The 14,499-nt window shown below is 37.0% G+C and overlaps 1 protein-coding gene across 1 annotated transcript in view; it reads right to left on the bottom strand.

Moving 5' to 3' along the window:
- Positions 1-1,677: 1,677 nt before the first annotated feature.
- The window catches only part of Itgb8 (integrin, beta 8), an 87,318-nt gene continuing 74,496 nt past the window's right edge, over positions 1,678-14,499 (bottom strand). The window contains exons 9-14 of the mRNA XM_005377365.2: positions 13,835-13,969; positions 10,869-11,274; positions 8,175-8,400; positions 6,959-7,065; positions 4,065-4,228; positions 1,678-3,971 (exon numbers count right to left, since the gene is read on the bottom strand). Of these exons, the coding sequence (XP_005377422.1) occupies positions 3,849-3,971; positions 4,065-4,228; positions 6,959-7,065; positions 8,175-8,400; positions 10,869-11,274; positions 13,835-13,969 (1,161 nt within the window). The 3' untranslated portion in view covers positions 1,678-3,848. The remainder of the gene's footprint in view (positions 3,972-4,064; positions 4,229-6,958; positions 7,066-8,174; positions 8,401-10,868; positions 11,275-13,834; positions 13,970-14,499) is intronic.

Below are 14,499 nucleotides of genomic sequence, written 5' to 3'. Positions count from 1 at the left end.
TGACAAATGAATTCACAAACATTTATAAGAAAAGGAATATTTCAGTACTCATGAATATTTAGTTAAAGTTGAATTAGTGTAATATTTATTCAAAAATACTTTAAACACTCTACCTAAGATGCCAAGGAGACATCACAGATTCAGGAGACATCACAACCTCAGAGTTATTCAAATTGAAAAATTGTGTATCTTAAAATCAGTGAGACACATACGGATACGAAAGTCAGTTTCACATAGTAAATTTGCTGTGGAGGAATTATAAGAGAAAAAGGAAATGATCTGAAAGCAGGCTAGTTCTATATTCCTTTGAAAAGATTTGCATTGCATTAAGTGGAGATTGTAAGGTCAATTTAGATAAATACAGTTATAACTTAAATATTAAGAGTGACTAAAAGAATCTAATATACATATAATTGAACTCCTAAGTAACTGAAGTTCACTTTCTACATGTATGACAACATATATATTGTGAATCTTTAAGAAGGGAACGAAGTTCAAAGAGTTGTAGAAATGTAAAATTCTTAGTTTTAATGGGTCTGTCTCTGTTTAGAGCATAGACTCAAATGAATATTAAAATCAGTAAGTGATACTTGAAGAACTTGCTTATACCATTATATTCTGTTGCTTTTCACAATTAGGCTTATTGAACTTAAAGTTTTAGGGAGAGCTCTTGGGAAATGTTAAGTGGATAAAAACAGAAGTTCAGAAAGTAAGAAAAAGCCTGTAAGTCTAATCTAGTCTACAGGTACCAGGAGGAGTAAAATTCTATGGAGAAAAATTTTCGAAGTCTAGCACAAAATATTTCAGTGTCTCCTATATGCTTGCTTGTATACATAAAATATCTTCAGTAGAAATGAAGTAAGTATTTTAAAGATTTGGGATTTATTCTTTGGTGAAATATTTTAATGTATCCACTAATTTTAATTTTTTGGAATTTAAAAATATTTGCCTCCAGAAATATCTAGCTTTTGGGTGATATTTATAAATCAAAGCTAAATCGAACATTTGGGACATAATCAGATTTTTAGTGAATTTTAAAGTTTTCTCCAGACTGTCTATGGCTTAATAAATACCAGCAATTTTCCCAAAATATATTAGATATGTACAAACACATGTGTACTGCACTGTAAATGTGTCCCAGAGAAATCAGTTGCATACAGATATGTTGTAGTGTATGTATAGTACATTTCTTATTAGTCATTGACAGATTTTAGGGCACAAACATGATACTGTACCAAAGTGTTTTTCAAGTTCCTAATTTTGTTAGCAGGTTAAAATGTCATTAATTGTGCTCAATATCCATGAATGTCAAAAGGCTCCTGTGGTCATAGTAGCTGAAAATAGGCTTTATTTACATAAGTTATTTAATCTAAGAATACCCTGTTTCCCCTTATCTTTTAATTAATTATAACTAGTCAAATATTATCTTCTCATAAACCATTACACAGAAAAATATCAATTATTCAAGTAAAGTATAAGCCCTAAAATCTTTATGAATTAGCTTTTTTAAGTAAAAAAAAAACAAAAACAAAAACAAGACATCCCAAGCATAACTATAATCATCGTGTAGCACTGAATTGCCTGTAAGGAAGTTTGTCTCTTTCCATGATAACAGCCTTGGTCCATTTTGAAGTAAGTGCAAATTAGTGAAAGTTTAAAATACATAAATCCTTCATGTCTAAGGATTTCATTTTATTATGCTGTTTTGCTCATTCCTTAGAGTAATTTATTGTTCACAAACACTGTAATATTAATTTTTAAATTGTCAGCATTTTGAATAATACATAGCTTCAAATGTTTTGTTTTGGTGTGTTCGCAGGCATCCATTCATCTAGGTATTCATAGAAGGATGCTTAGATGTGTTTCGCTACAAAATACCATGTTTACATCATCATCAGTAACCAAAGTATTTTTACACAAGTTCACACTATAGAAATAAGTCAATGTCTCCAACCTTTTGTTTGGGGAAGGAAATTATGTTCAATTTAGCATCATTATAGCCCCTAGCTGTAGAGGAGAGTCAGCAGAGCTGCTGTGTCCCTTAGCATCAGAGCAACTTACATTACTTTCAGCTCTCCTAGGGCAGAATACAGGGTGGAGATTAGTTTTCCTGTAGAAAATTCACTCAAATGCTGGAAGACAGCAACTCTGGGAAGATATTTTTAGGAAGAAATTTGAAATAATTTCCTTTGCTGTCTTAGGTAAAACTGTACTTCACACAGGACAGTTGGATTGCTAGTCAATAAACTTCGACTGAATAGGTATCTACAGTGTGGTATGTGAAGGAGTTTCCTTTGGAGAAGTTAGGGCTCACAGGCCTTCTTAGCGAAGTCTGGAGCTGAGCAGAGCGCAACTCCAGGGAGCGCTATTCATGGGCTCTAGTGTGAAGAGATTCCCCTGTGTTATGCCATGCTGCTAATTAGCAGGAAAGACTGGAAGTCAATTACGGACAGTTGAGTTTGGATGGTTCTTCTCTACCTTGCTTTGAAATGGTCTCATACCCACATACTTACGATAGCAGTAAGTCACATTTAAAAACTTTGCCAATTGAGTACTGAAAAGATTCAAGAGGTAGCATGCTATTGTGCAGTGAGTACTGGCTCACAATTAGAAGACATAAACTGTTACCCTAATGCTGCCATTTCATCACTTGGATGTTTCTTTGAGAAATCATTTAAACTTACTAAGCTTCAGTTCCCTTACTAAGGGAAAACTAGCTTATTTCGAAGACATCACTTTTTCTCCTCCAATTTTATTCTTTTATGAAATCTGATGGGCCAGGTTAGGATGAGTTCAGAGAAAGAATATCTTTAGGTTGCACTGAAGGGCAAAACCCAAAATGTATAGCTTTTCATTAGAAACATTGTATATCTACTTGGAGCTAATCTTAGGAAACTCATTCACAAGTGTGGGACTTTGCTTGAGGCAGTTTCTCATTGTCTTGTAAATTTCAACTTATACATTAGACTAATGAAATGAAGAAACAATCCATCCAGTTTACCAGGTAAGAAGATACCACATCTTTAAATACTGAAGCTATTCATGTTCAGATGATCTTTTACAGTGTCCTTCTTAACATTCAACTTTTAAAACCAGTTATTCTAATAAAGTGACATTGTATTACAGGTTTATGGCAGTAGTACCTTAGCACTTATTTAATCCAGTCATGTGTGACATATATAAACTTATCCTGGAAGGAATAAAAACAAAGTGTAAATGCAAACAAGAGAGACTGTTGGAATTAGTAACCATTTTGTAAAAAAACCACATAAACACATGCATCAAACCACATAGTTTCACAAGCAATATCCCTTAAGATTAAGGTTCTATCTGTTCACCCCCTGAACTAGTCTAGCATTCTTGGCTAATCACTGCCAATAGTTGCAGGGTTTGGCAATTTTAGCATGTAACTGCTGGGTTATTCTTTCATCCGCATGTTCAGGGCAGGGATTGCTGCTGCGCCTTTGTAGTGACACACTGCTAACCTGTCCAAAAACATTGTGTCTCTCTAGGAAGCGCAGGAATCACAGGTACCTGTAAAGTGTAATCAGTGCTCTTCAGATGATCTACATTCTATGCTGATCTAAATAAGTTATATATTACAGTAAAGTGCTACATGACACTAGTCTCAAAACAGTAGTAAGACACATTTTTTTTCTCAGAAAAATTCAGCAGCTGTGTGAGTCACATGGCAAAGAGGATGTGTGTCAGTCTTCATTCAAATATGCAACCAGCAGTTGGCATGATCTTGAATAATTTGCTTCCTCTCGTGACTTTTATGCTTAATATTTTTTAGGAGCAATTATTTAAAAATCCAGTTTCTCACAAAGTATTTCTAAAGTCTTTTTCTAGAAGTTGCACCTGAAAGTCTCATGAGCATTTAATTTGTTGATATCCATTTTGATTTCTTCGGGCTTCTCACGTCGGTAGGTGACTGCTCTTGTGCAAACACTCTGCAGAATCAGCTTATCCTTGATGGAGAAGAAATACTACCATTAATTTAGGGCTTAAATATTGCTAGATGCTAACACATGGATAATCATCCTTTTTTAGAATTCACTGACCTTTTTTGAGGTGGACACTCTGTAATCGGATGAGGACTTAACTTTACTACTATTCCACTGCAGTATCACCTGCCTAATGATAAGGACTTTAAGCAACCCAATCAAGAAAGTAACTATGAATATGATGAAGAATATTCTTAAGTAGCTTGGGCTGGATAAACATTCTGTAATAAAACAAATCAAATAGGTTAAAAATCAGCATGGATAAATCAAAGGATCCTATCAAGTAAATGATGTTCACATTTCAGTTGACAGAGCCATATTTTCAAAACAGAAGACTCTAACTTTTATGGCACATCTATCATTAAAATATTTTCACCATAAAACCTTCCTTTGGAAAACAGCCACAATTAAAGTATTTGATAACATTACTCCTTTGCAGCTGGATCCTATAATTGTACCAGTTGAAATATGTCTATGTTCTTTACCCAAATATAATTTTATCCATAGTAGAATAAGGGGTGATTTTTGTGGTGTGCACTGTTGAGCGCTCATTGGGAAATAGGATTTTAAAAAGTTGCTTAATAACTCTGGGCATTAGCATATGTATCTGTTGTTATGCTCTCTCTTCACTTGTTGTACACCAGTAATGGAAAATAAAGAATCCATCTGCAGAAGGTAAAATCAGTCATCACTCTAATAGATGAATAAATATTTCCTTTGAAACTGCAGCATAAGATTTCATTATTATCACACATGGCTTCTTCAGGAAGTAGCACTGTCCACACTGGGACAATAGGCAAATCTCTTTTTGCTAGTTTACATTTTACTTCTCTTATTCTATGCGCTTATTCTATGTACTTTTCCAAGAACAAATAATTACTAGTGGGAAGAAAAAAAGTGCTGTATTAGGAGGAGAAGCATGCTAGCCCTCTGGGTTAGCACCAGTGCGTTGGCAAACTCTCACCGGAAAATATGCAGGCTCTGTTATTGCCAGAGGTATCACCCTGCTCTTAGAGGAAGAGCATTGCATAATAGCAAGTATTCCACAGAACTCACCAGCTGCCCCAAATTTGTAAAATCACTTCCTGACCTAAAGAAGCATGTGTTCCTCCACCCATTCAGCAGACTTTGGGAAATTTCATCAAAATGCTGAAGTCTCCCTTGTAACTGAGAAGGCCTCTAGGGAGAGGACTTGCTAAGGCTGAGAACAGTGCATCATCCAATTATGGGTGATGCATGTCGGATTTGTAGTGATGTGGTCAAGTACGCTCATCAGCAGGGCAAGAACTCAGTGACAAGGGCAAGAGGTCCTGTCGCACAGAGCCCAGATGCTTTTGGTAAGTGATAAAGGACCTTGAAAAGAAGGTCAAAGGCAGACTCTTGGGCTACTTATTGGTATGCAAAGGCCAGATTTGGATGTAAGTCTTCCATTGTTACAAATCTCTGGGAGACAGAATCCAAGATGCTGTATTCGAAAGAGCCCTTTGAGTTCTGCACATCACCTTCCAGTTAATGACCCTCTTTCCATGTGTGTGGACTGACTGTCATTTCCCTTGGCTGACTCAGGTCACTCACTCACTAAGGCAGATTCTCAGAGGAGGCACGTGGCTTGATCCTATTTTCTGGCTCTTCTCCAGGTGGGAGCTTAGCCAGAAAGAACGAAAGAAGACCTTTTAAGTGTGGCTGAGTGGGTAGATAACGGAGGTGCCTAAGCAATGCCCTTTCCCTCTTCTTGCACAATAGTTGTCAGGGGGAGGGAAGTCTTCCAGCTACTGAGACATTTCAGAAGTATTTCTCAGGGGTTAAGACAGAGGACATTTCTAGGGCTTAAATCTACATTCATTTTTAAATGCTGTCACAGATGGTCAAACATTTATCCTTGACCCATGCTTTTCTTAGTTTAGGTCAGACCAGGGCTTTTTTCTACAGAGATTTAAGGGAATACTATTTGTAACAACACTTAAGTCACAGTAATGTTTACCCAACATAACAAATGACATGTTAATAGTAAGAGTCCTATTTATTAGAAAGGCACTTGGCTTTCTGCAGTGATTGCTGCAGCCCCAGCTGGCAGCACATGGGGCTGTTTTCAGAGCCAAATTCATCATGGGCTAAGATCAGTGTGGATGTGAAAGAAAAAGAAAACAAAGCTTGGGAGAAAATTTGTTCCTCTCTGCAGTCTCGTTTACTGTCTTGCAGATTTTGAGGTTGGTATTGTCTCACTTGCACAGATGAGGAGACTGATGCTCAGGGAAATTTGTAGGAGGGCTGGTGTTTCCTAACTAATAATGCTAAGGGCTTTAAGCCAAGGTCCTCACACTAAAAGTTCCAAATTCTTTTCATTATGACACAGTTATATTCACCCCAAGCTCTACTGATATGAGAATGAGAAATTCAGGAATGTTCTTTTGAAGTTACATATATTGTAAAAGCACATCATTGTCACTTAGAATTTTATGGCTTCACCTGACATATGACAGCAAATGTTGCTTTGATGTAAGGACAGTCAGAACCAGAAGCAAGTTTGAGTTAGGAGGAAAAATGATGACTCCACAGATCTTACCTCCTAGTGAAATGCATTTACACAGGGAGCCCATACTTTAGGCTTAACTGAGGCCTTTCCAGCCAATTCATTTGGAGGCCTCCATGGAGAGGCTCAGCATGGAAAGAGAGCTGCGAAGATGAGGTGGGACACCTACCTAGTCAGGAACACCGTCTCAGAGATTTAAACAAATGAATTCCAAGTTCACCCAATTGCATACATGAACATGTGCAGTTTTTGTGTACCTAGGAAACCTCAATGAAGTTATTTAAAAAATAAAGCAGTATTTCATAATGAAACCCAAATCAAAGACATTAGCCCTTTCCTTAGCACGGCTGGTTCCGGTCCCTCTTAGGGAACATGGTCCTAACACATGCCCTGCATGCTTGGAGTTGAACGCCTGGCTTACCTGATGTTTGGTCAACATAATGCTGATCCAGGAGAGCACATGAGGTTTTACACTGAGCAAGGCCAGCTTGAGACAGATTGTGAGGGTGAAGGCATTGCATACAATTCCTGTGAGGGGGAATTTACAACATTTATTCTTTAAAAACGTGATAGGTTATAATGTTTTCTATGGAAAAATACAAATAACGAAATAATCCAAACTTTGATAAGGTGCCCTAGAAAAAAAATCACATCATTATTTTGAAACATTGCATTTCTAAATGACTTAAATTCCTACACACAATTTTAAGATCTTGCAAAGTGAGGAGGTAAACATTTTAAAAATTTGAATAAAGCAAATTGGAAGGTACAGTGATGTTTAGATTGGCGGTCTCCAAGTAGGTTTAAAATTGTTACTGGAAAAATATTAGTGCAAAACAATAATGTTGCCTTCATGTAATGTATCAGCTGTCACATATGCATCACATTTTTATTTTATTTATTTAAGTTTTTTGTATCACGTTTTTAGACCGCTTCATAGCCACTTCATTTTTAGTCAAGGTAAAAGTAAAACACAATAATAGTAGCTGACATTTATTCAGTGATCGCCATGCACTGAAGATTTTTTTTATTCAAATCATTCATTTCTTTCATAGAACTATGGCAAGGCATTGTTATTATCCTCACTCTGTATCAGGAAATTAAGGCAGAGAAGATTATTTTATTAGTACATACTTGGCATTCATAATGGTCACATTCATCATGGGGAATTTGCGCCTGTACACGATATATTTTAATTATTTTCCCATTCTCCTCCCTTCCCTTTAACCCTTCTTCCCCTCTCCACTTACAAAAGCTCTGTTTTCACTTTTTTCCTTCTATTTTCTGTTTTTATTTAAATCCCTTTTCCTTTCCCCTTGCCCCCCTCTCTTTGTTCTAATCATATAGTTAACTCATAGCCAGCTGGGTAGCAGGCAGCTGTTTTCCAAAACTTACTTAAAAAAAAAAAAAAAACTAAGGTAGTGAATACCTGGATTTATTCTGATACTCCAGCAGCTATTTATTGGCCAAATATTGGAATCCAAGCACCTTAATTCCTCAAATTCCCTAACCAATTACTTTTTGAGCGTGATGTAACAATTTATCTAGTAGCTACGAATTTTAAGGAAGGGAGAATAAAGAGCAAAACCAGCTGTGCTGAAGAACTGTCTTCTGTGTATGGGAGGCAGGGATCATACCAGTTTTCACTGCAGGCGGTGTGGCAGGTGGGGCAGTGTTCGCAGAAGCGGCCGATGCTCCCGGGATCCGTGCACTCGCACCTGCCGCACACACACGTGCCTCTTCCGCTGCACACCTGGCCCTTTGAATTGACACACTGCTGAGCTGATGCGGACGGGCACTGGCACCGGTCCCCATCCCAGCCGCTGAAGCACTGGCATTTTCCGGCTTCACACTCGCCATGCCCTGCAGCAAAGGAACACCAGGGTCTAAGTGATGGAGACCACCAGTTGGGAAGAGCTTCCAAACCCGGGGTCCCCTCCCATCCCCATGGAAACACACGGGCAGTCAAGTGAATGGAAACAGCATTATTCTGTATCTGTCTGACATGGCGCCAGCATTTAGGAGTGTCTATTTCTAAAACCGTTCCATTGCAGATCATCTCCCCATGCTAATACACTGTGTTAACAAGCATGAAGGGAGCCCCGGCTTTGGTGCTGCCAGACTACTTGAGTGTCAGTGTACATTCAGTTTTAAATTAAAACACATAAATATAAAGAAGTTACCCAAGCTGAAGTAATGAAAAAATATGCATACTCGGTTAACGGCTTTTGTAGTGTGTGCAATTACTGCAGTCCCACTATTGCCAAGGGTCGTTGATAATTCTGAAAAACCACAGGACACACATTGCTAGTGTTTCAGTGATGCTCAGATTGGATTTCAAGATCAGGTCTTCTGAGAAGTGTAAATTATCCTTTCACATCCACAGAACATCATTTAATAGGTTAGCAGGGTCGCCCTAATCTAGGCTGCTAGCTGGTACATAAGAGGGGAAAAGGAAGATGGAGTGTGTGTGTGTGTGTGTGTGTGTGTGTGTGTAAGGTGGTAGTGGTGAAAGGCACTTATGTGATAAATAGGATAAGGAAATATGAGTTATATATAATTAAGTGGACTTTAGAGTCAGTGACCAAAATTTAATGTGCCAATGTGAACTAGAAATCTCCAACAAGGAGTAAAATTTACAGGTAATACAGTATTTCTCAAGCTTATTTGGCTACAGAACAACCAACCTTTTTTTCTTCCTCCTTTTTCTTCCTTTCCTTCTTTCTCTCTCTCCTTTTCTTCACTCCTCCCTTCTCTTAGTGCTGAGCACGTCATAGGTTAAGTGTCCCACAGAGTCTAACGTTGAATCAGCTCAATTTGGTAAGTGTAAAACTAATGAGATCCAGGCCAAACAAACGTCTGCCAGACCCCGATCGCTGCACAGCCTGCATGCCAAATCATAGCTAGATGACCTGCAAACATGTGTTTTTATTCCCAGAGGAGATGAGTGGAGAAAATGCATGTCAGCCCTGCAGTTTGCACTTATACACAAATAGTCCAAGGCAGATTCACAACTGCTTGTGGGTTAGTAGCACCAGAGTCAAATAGGAGGGTCAGTGCATTGATTTTTGATTCTTCGCTGTGGAGACTGGGATTCTCAAATATATCTGAAACTTCTTTAAGAGACTGACAGCTATAGGCAATGATCTCGGGAAAGCCTTTCTTTTCCCTGTAAAATAATATTTTTTTTTTCTCTATAAAGTATAGTAATCAACTGTTGATTCATTCTGAAGGCATTTTTTAATTCAGCCTAGCCAAAATTCCAGTTACAGCTGAATAAATGTTTGAAATAGAAAACATTATATATATAATGACATAGAAAGACAATTTGCCACTGAACATTGGGTAATACTGGCCAAATTTTTAACTTGCACAGCGTAGAAAAAAATTTTTTTATAGGTTGTTACTTTCCATATGTTTGGGATAATGAATTATTTTTATACATCACTAATTCAGTAAATACTTATTAACTAAAACTCAAATACTCAAAAGATGCTTTCATGATAAATGAATTTTTTCCATACTGCCAAGAAAAAAGTACCACAGAACTCAGACACCAGATAGTTTAACTTATTTAAAAACTACTTTGTTTTAACTTTCAAACGATCCACATTTCTTTTTTTTGGGGGGGGGCACTGTAACCTGTAGGTGGCAGTAAACCGAATTAACAAAAAAGTAACCCTTATACTATTTTTATTTTAACTTATTTCACTTTAAAATTTGGTCTGTGTGTGGCCAGAGGGACTAATCTTCTAGATTACTTAGCAATCCAGTATTTTCTTGAAGAATGCTGCCCTTTGGCAATTCTGTTGCTGGTGGCGTTCCAAAAATAAACTGGCTAGGTTTAAATTACCACAAACTTACAATACCATCTATGATGATGCATTAAGAATTTTCCAGTGAATGAAAAGTATATTTTTATAGTTCACTTCCCTTATCCCGACAGAAATAAAATCCTCTGAGCAAGCTGCAGGGAGTGACCGTTTGCCAGAATGAATCAAACCCCATGGAAGAATACTCTCATTCTTCTCGAACACGTGTCAGCCATCCGCAGTTATTTCCTTCTCTCGTATCATTCTTTTCAACATCAAGGCATACATGAAAGTCATAATTAATTTCAGGTTCTTATTTGGAAGTTTATCCTGTGTATTTAAATTATAAATCATGTGGCATAAATCTACTGCCATGACTTAATTTCACAGACTATAAAACCCTGAACAGTAAAGTCAGATTCAGTGGTGGCAATTTATAATGTGATTTAAATATACACTAACATATATGCTACTGTGATAGCAGTTAGTCAAAAACTACCTGTAAATATTTATACTCACCAGCACACAGATTTCCATGGTGGTAGGGACAAGAAAAATCATCCTTTTCACAGTATTTTCCATAAACTTTTCCGAGTTTAGTTTTGTGACATAAGCACTTCCCACAGATGCAAACTCCTCGACCACTGCAGGCTGGTTGCTCCTTTTCTGACTTGCAACTTTCAGACAGAAATCCATCTTCTCCCAAATGACAGTCACTCTCATCACACTGCCAGCACTTGGAATCAAGAAAAGCTTCATCTACGCACCTCCCTTTTGGCCTTTTGTGGTCCTCACACTGACACCGGCAGCTTCTGTGTATATGAACTTTAGTGGTTTCATTGAAACCAATCGGTTTGATTATTGCGTAGTTGTTTCCTCCTGTGACATCACAGTTTTTCATTGTAACTGTTACGTTGAAAAGAACCTAAATTCCAGAAGAAAATGGAAATATTTTGACATCTTTTCATTTTTCATTGACAACGTATGTTAGCATTTGAATCAATATGATATACCATCTTAGAGAAATTGACAGTGTTTATAAAATACATGTGTAGTCTATTTCAAATGTAGGTGAAAAATCTCCCTTTATCATTTATTTACTTTGAGAGTTATTTATTTGGAGAATTAAAGGAAGGAATGATTGCTAATTGCTTAAAATAGATTATGAAACAGAACTGAGTGTGCCTATGGAAGTGTCTACCCCACTTTTGGTGATTAATTTCTTAGAAAATTTGCAAAGGACATATCAGTTTCTAGCTCTGAAAATTTGAGGTTCCTGAATATTCAGCACAAAGGATGGATAGACCAAAGCAAATGGGCTTCTGCTCTGCTAGGTTTTAATGCTGAGGTGTTCAAATACATTTTTTTTTTTTTTTTTTACCAGAGCCCCAAGTGAAGTTTCAGAGTTAAACGGTAGTTTACACAGGTTCCCAGGGAGGAAAAACATGAGGTTTTCTCTTGTGTTAGTCAAGGAAAACAGGATTAGGACTCCTTTTCACATTTTACGACTACACACAGAGTCACACCTTTATCTCAGTGAGAGAGGTTAGTCCAGAACTACAGAACCAGGCTGGAAGAAATTGGAATTTTCTCTTGCCAATTTTTTTTTTTTTTCCACAACAGTATCGATTTAATATGTCTATTTATTTTTTTGATCTACCTAAACATCTTCAGGTACTCTGGAAAATAACTCTCTCTCTCTCTCTCTCTCTCTCTGTGTATTTTCATATTGGACTGAAATTTGTGTTTGTTCCAGGTTATAAATAATTTGTGCTAGGCTTTGTGGTTGGGAATTTTATATAGCATGATATAAAATATCCAAATTTAATGTTTTCTATCCGTTAGAAATTTGAATCATTATTATAATGCTAGAATTAATATACAGTTGGTGTATGTGTTTTACTTGAAATGTTTTCTTCTTTAAGAATATTAGAGCTGGGCATGGTGATGTATGACTGTAATCCCAGCACTTGGGAGGCTGAGGTAGGAGGATTGCTGTGAGTTTGAGGCCAGCCTGGGCTATGTAATGAGTTCAGCACCAGCCTAGACTACATGGGGAGGCCTGTCTCAAAAAGCCAAAAAGAAAATATTAAAAACTAGCAGGTGTGTAGTATAATGTTGTCAGTGCCATTACTAGTAGTAGAGCAAAACTTGGGGCTTATGTAATTAAGAGGTCAGATGACTATTCTGAAAATCAAATTGTTTATAATACTCAGATGACAGTAAAGGGGGCAACGAGTGTAGGCAAAGAAAGAAAACAAACCAAAAGCCCCACAAGAAGCAAGGAAAGTCATGCTTCTAAATTTGAGAGTTTGTGAGTTATTTAATTTTCCAGAAAATAACTGTTACTTTTTGCCTGAAAAAAATTTTCCTCTCAGTTTAATGGAAATAAAAATGTGTATTTTGTAAACTGACACACATGTTTTGAATAAAATCCAAGGGATTATTATAATGGGAATTAAAGAATTAGAAACTTATAATAATTAATTTAAAGTTCAAAAATTGTAGGCTCAATTGCATTACCCACAAATTCCCAAATTAATGAAGAAAAAATACACTCTAAAGGGGAAGTCTTCTTTTATTAATTTTGGAGTCTTGGGATATTCTATCTCTTTTAATAATTTTTTTCTCTATAATATGGCACTGAAGTAATTAATAATATATAGAACCTTAAGTTAGAAGAGATAGAAATCTTCTAGTCCAAGCTATTCATTTAAAAATGAGGGGGCTGGGGATTTAGCTCAGCGGCAAAGCGCCTGCCTGGCAAGTGCAAGGTCGTGAGTTCGATTCCTGGTACTGGAAAACAAACAAACAAACAAAAAAATGAGATAGCTAATGTCTCAAGGGGTGAATGACTAACTACAAATGACTTCATCCTACGAGGATTTCCTCTAAAAGTATTTTCTGTTCTCTACTGTGCCAATTGTCAGAGAATTCCTCTCTCCTCTCATCCTATTTCCTGATGCCACTATCATCCAGGCTTCACTTTACATCTCACCCCCTTTAGGTAAAGTGCTGCTCTTGATTGCGTTTAACAAAGTCCCCTCCCTCATTACGGATGTATTGGGACAATCACAAAGTGGAGGGTTTTGGAATTCTTAATCTTTCTAAACATCTCCATTTCTTCCTCTGGTGCATTACTTTCAACCTCACATTTACTCTGAGAATGTGCAGTGTGCAACTAAAAAGGCATTAGCATCATAATTATAGCTTTCCTTATTTTACCAGTTGTGACACCTATGTATGAAGTTACTACTATTAAGTGCTTAATGTGGTGCGTGTTTATTATAACATGAAAGTTTGAGGGAATGGTTATTTGAGTGAAAACAAGAATGAATTATCAGAAGAGACAATAATAGTTACTTTGAAGTGCCAATAAGATTCTTGAGAGGAGTCGGTAGTTTTTCAGAATGGTTTGGCATTCCGCGAGGAAGCATACCAAAGAACGAGTGTATCTTAAGTGAGGAAAACACGTGGCTACATACTTCATCATTGCTGGTCACATTTCTGCATCCGTCCGTGCCTGGTTTGCGGGCCCCGTCCGGACAGATGGCAGTTATGTTAAAATAGACGCCTGGTACCTGGTTTTCCACTTGAATTTTCACTTCTGAAATGAGCTTCTGCAAAGACATCATTTTAAAATTACTTGCCACAGTAGTTTCAAATGTAAGCGACAAAGCAGAGTCAGGTTTATTAAATCATTCTAATTTTTAGCGAAATTGGAATTGGTTTGTATAAAAAGATGAACATAACAAACCAATTATATTTGAAATGTGTAAGAAATACTGACAGATTAGATTATCTGAATTTAAATTTTCTATTTGCACAGACATATCCATGACTGGTTTTTGATCGTTTCAAAGTTATTTCTCATTCAGCCTGACTCACAAAAATGCAACGCTGTTTGTATTTTGATAAAGTTTAAATAACACATTGAGAACACATATCATAAAGGGTGAATTTTGACTACCTGCTTCTGACATATAAAGTTAAAGAAGTACTTTAATTTCAAGCACTTTGAGTACCATGAATGCCAGAATACCTTTCTGTTACAGAGTGGGAAGGGACCTCTTGAGGAGAACATGGCTCTCCAACAATGGCCTAGAATTTTTTTCAAGTCCCCAGGCCATGCTTGTGTCAATTAAGTTAG

This window comes from Chinchilla lanigera, unplaced genomic scaffold (genome assembly GCF_000276665.1).
Source record: "Chinchilla lanigera isolate Chin_1 unplaced genomic scaffold, ChiLan1.0 scaffold00009, whole genome shotgun sequence".
Classification (NCBI taxonomy): Eukaryota; Metazoa; Chordata; class Mammalia; order Rodentia; family Chinchillidae; genus Chinchilla; species Chinchilla lanigera.
Note: the sequence above shows the minus strand (reverse complement) of the source record. Positions and strands in the feature narration are given on the sequence as shown.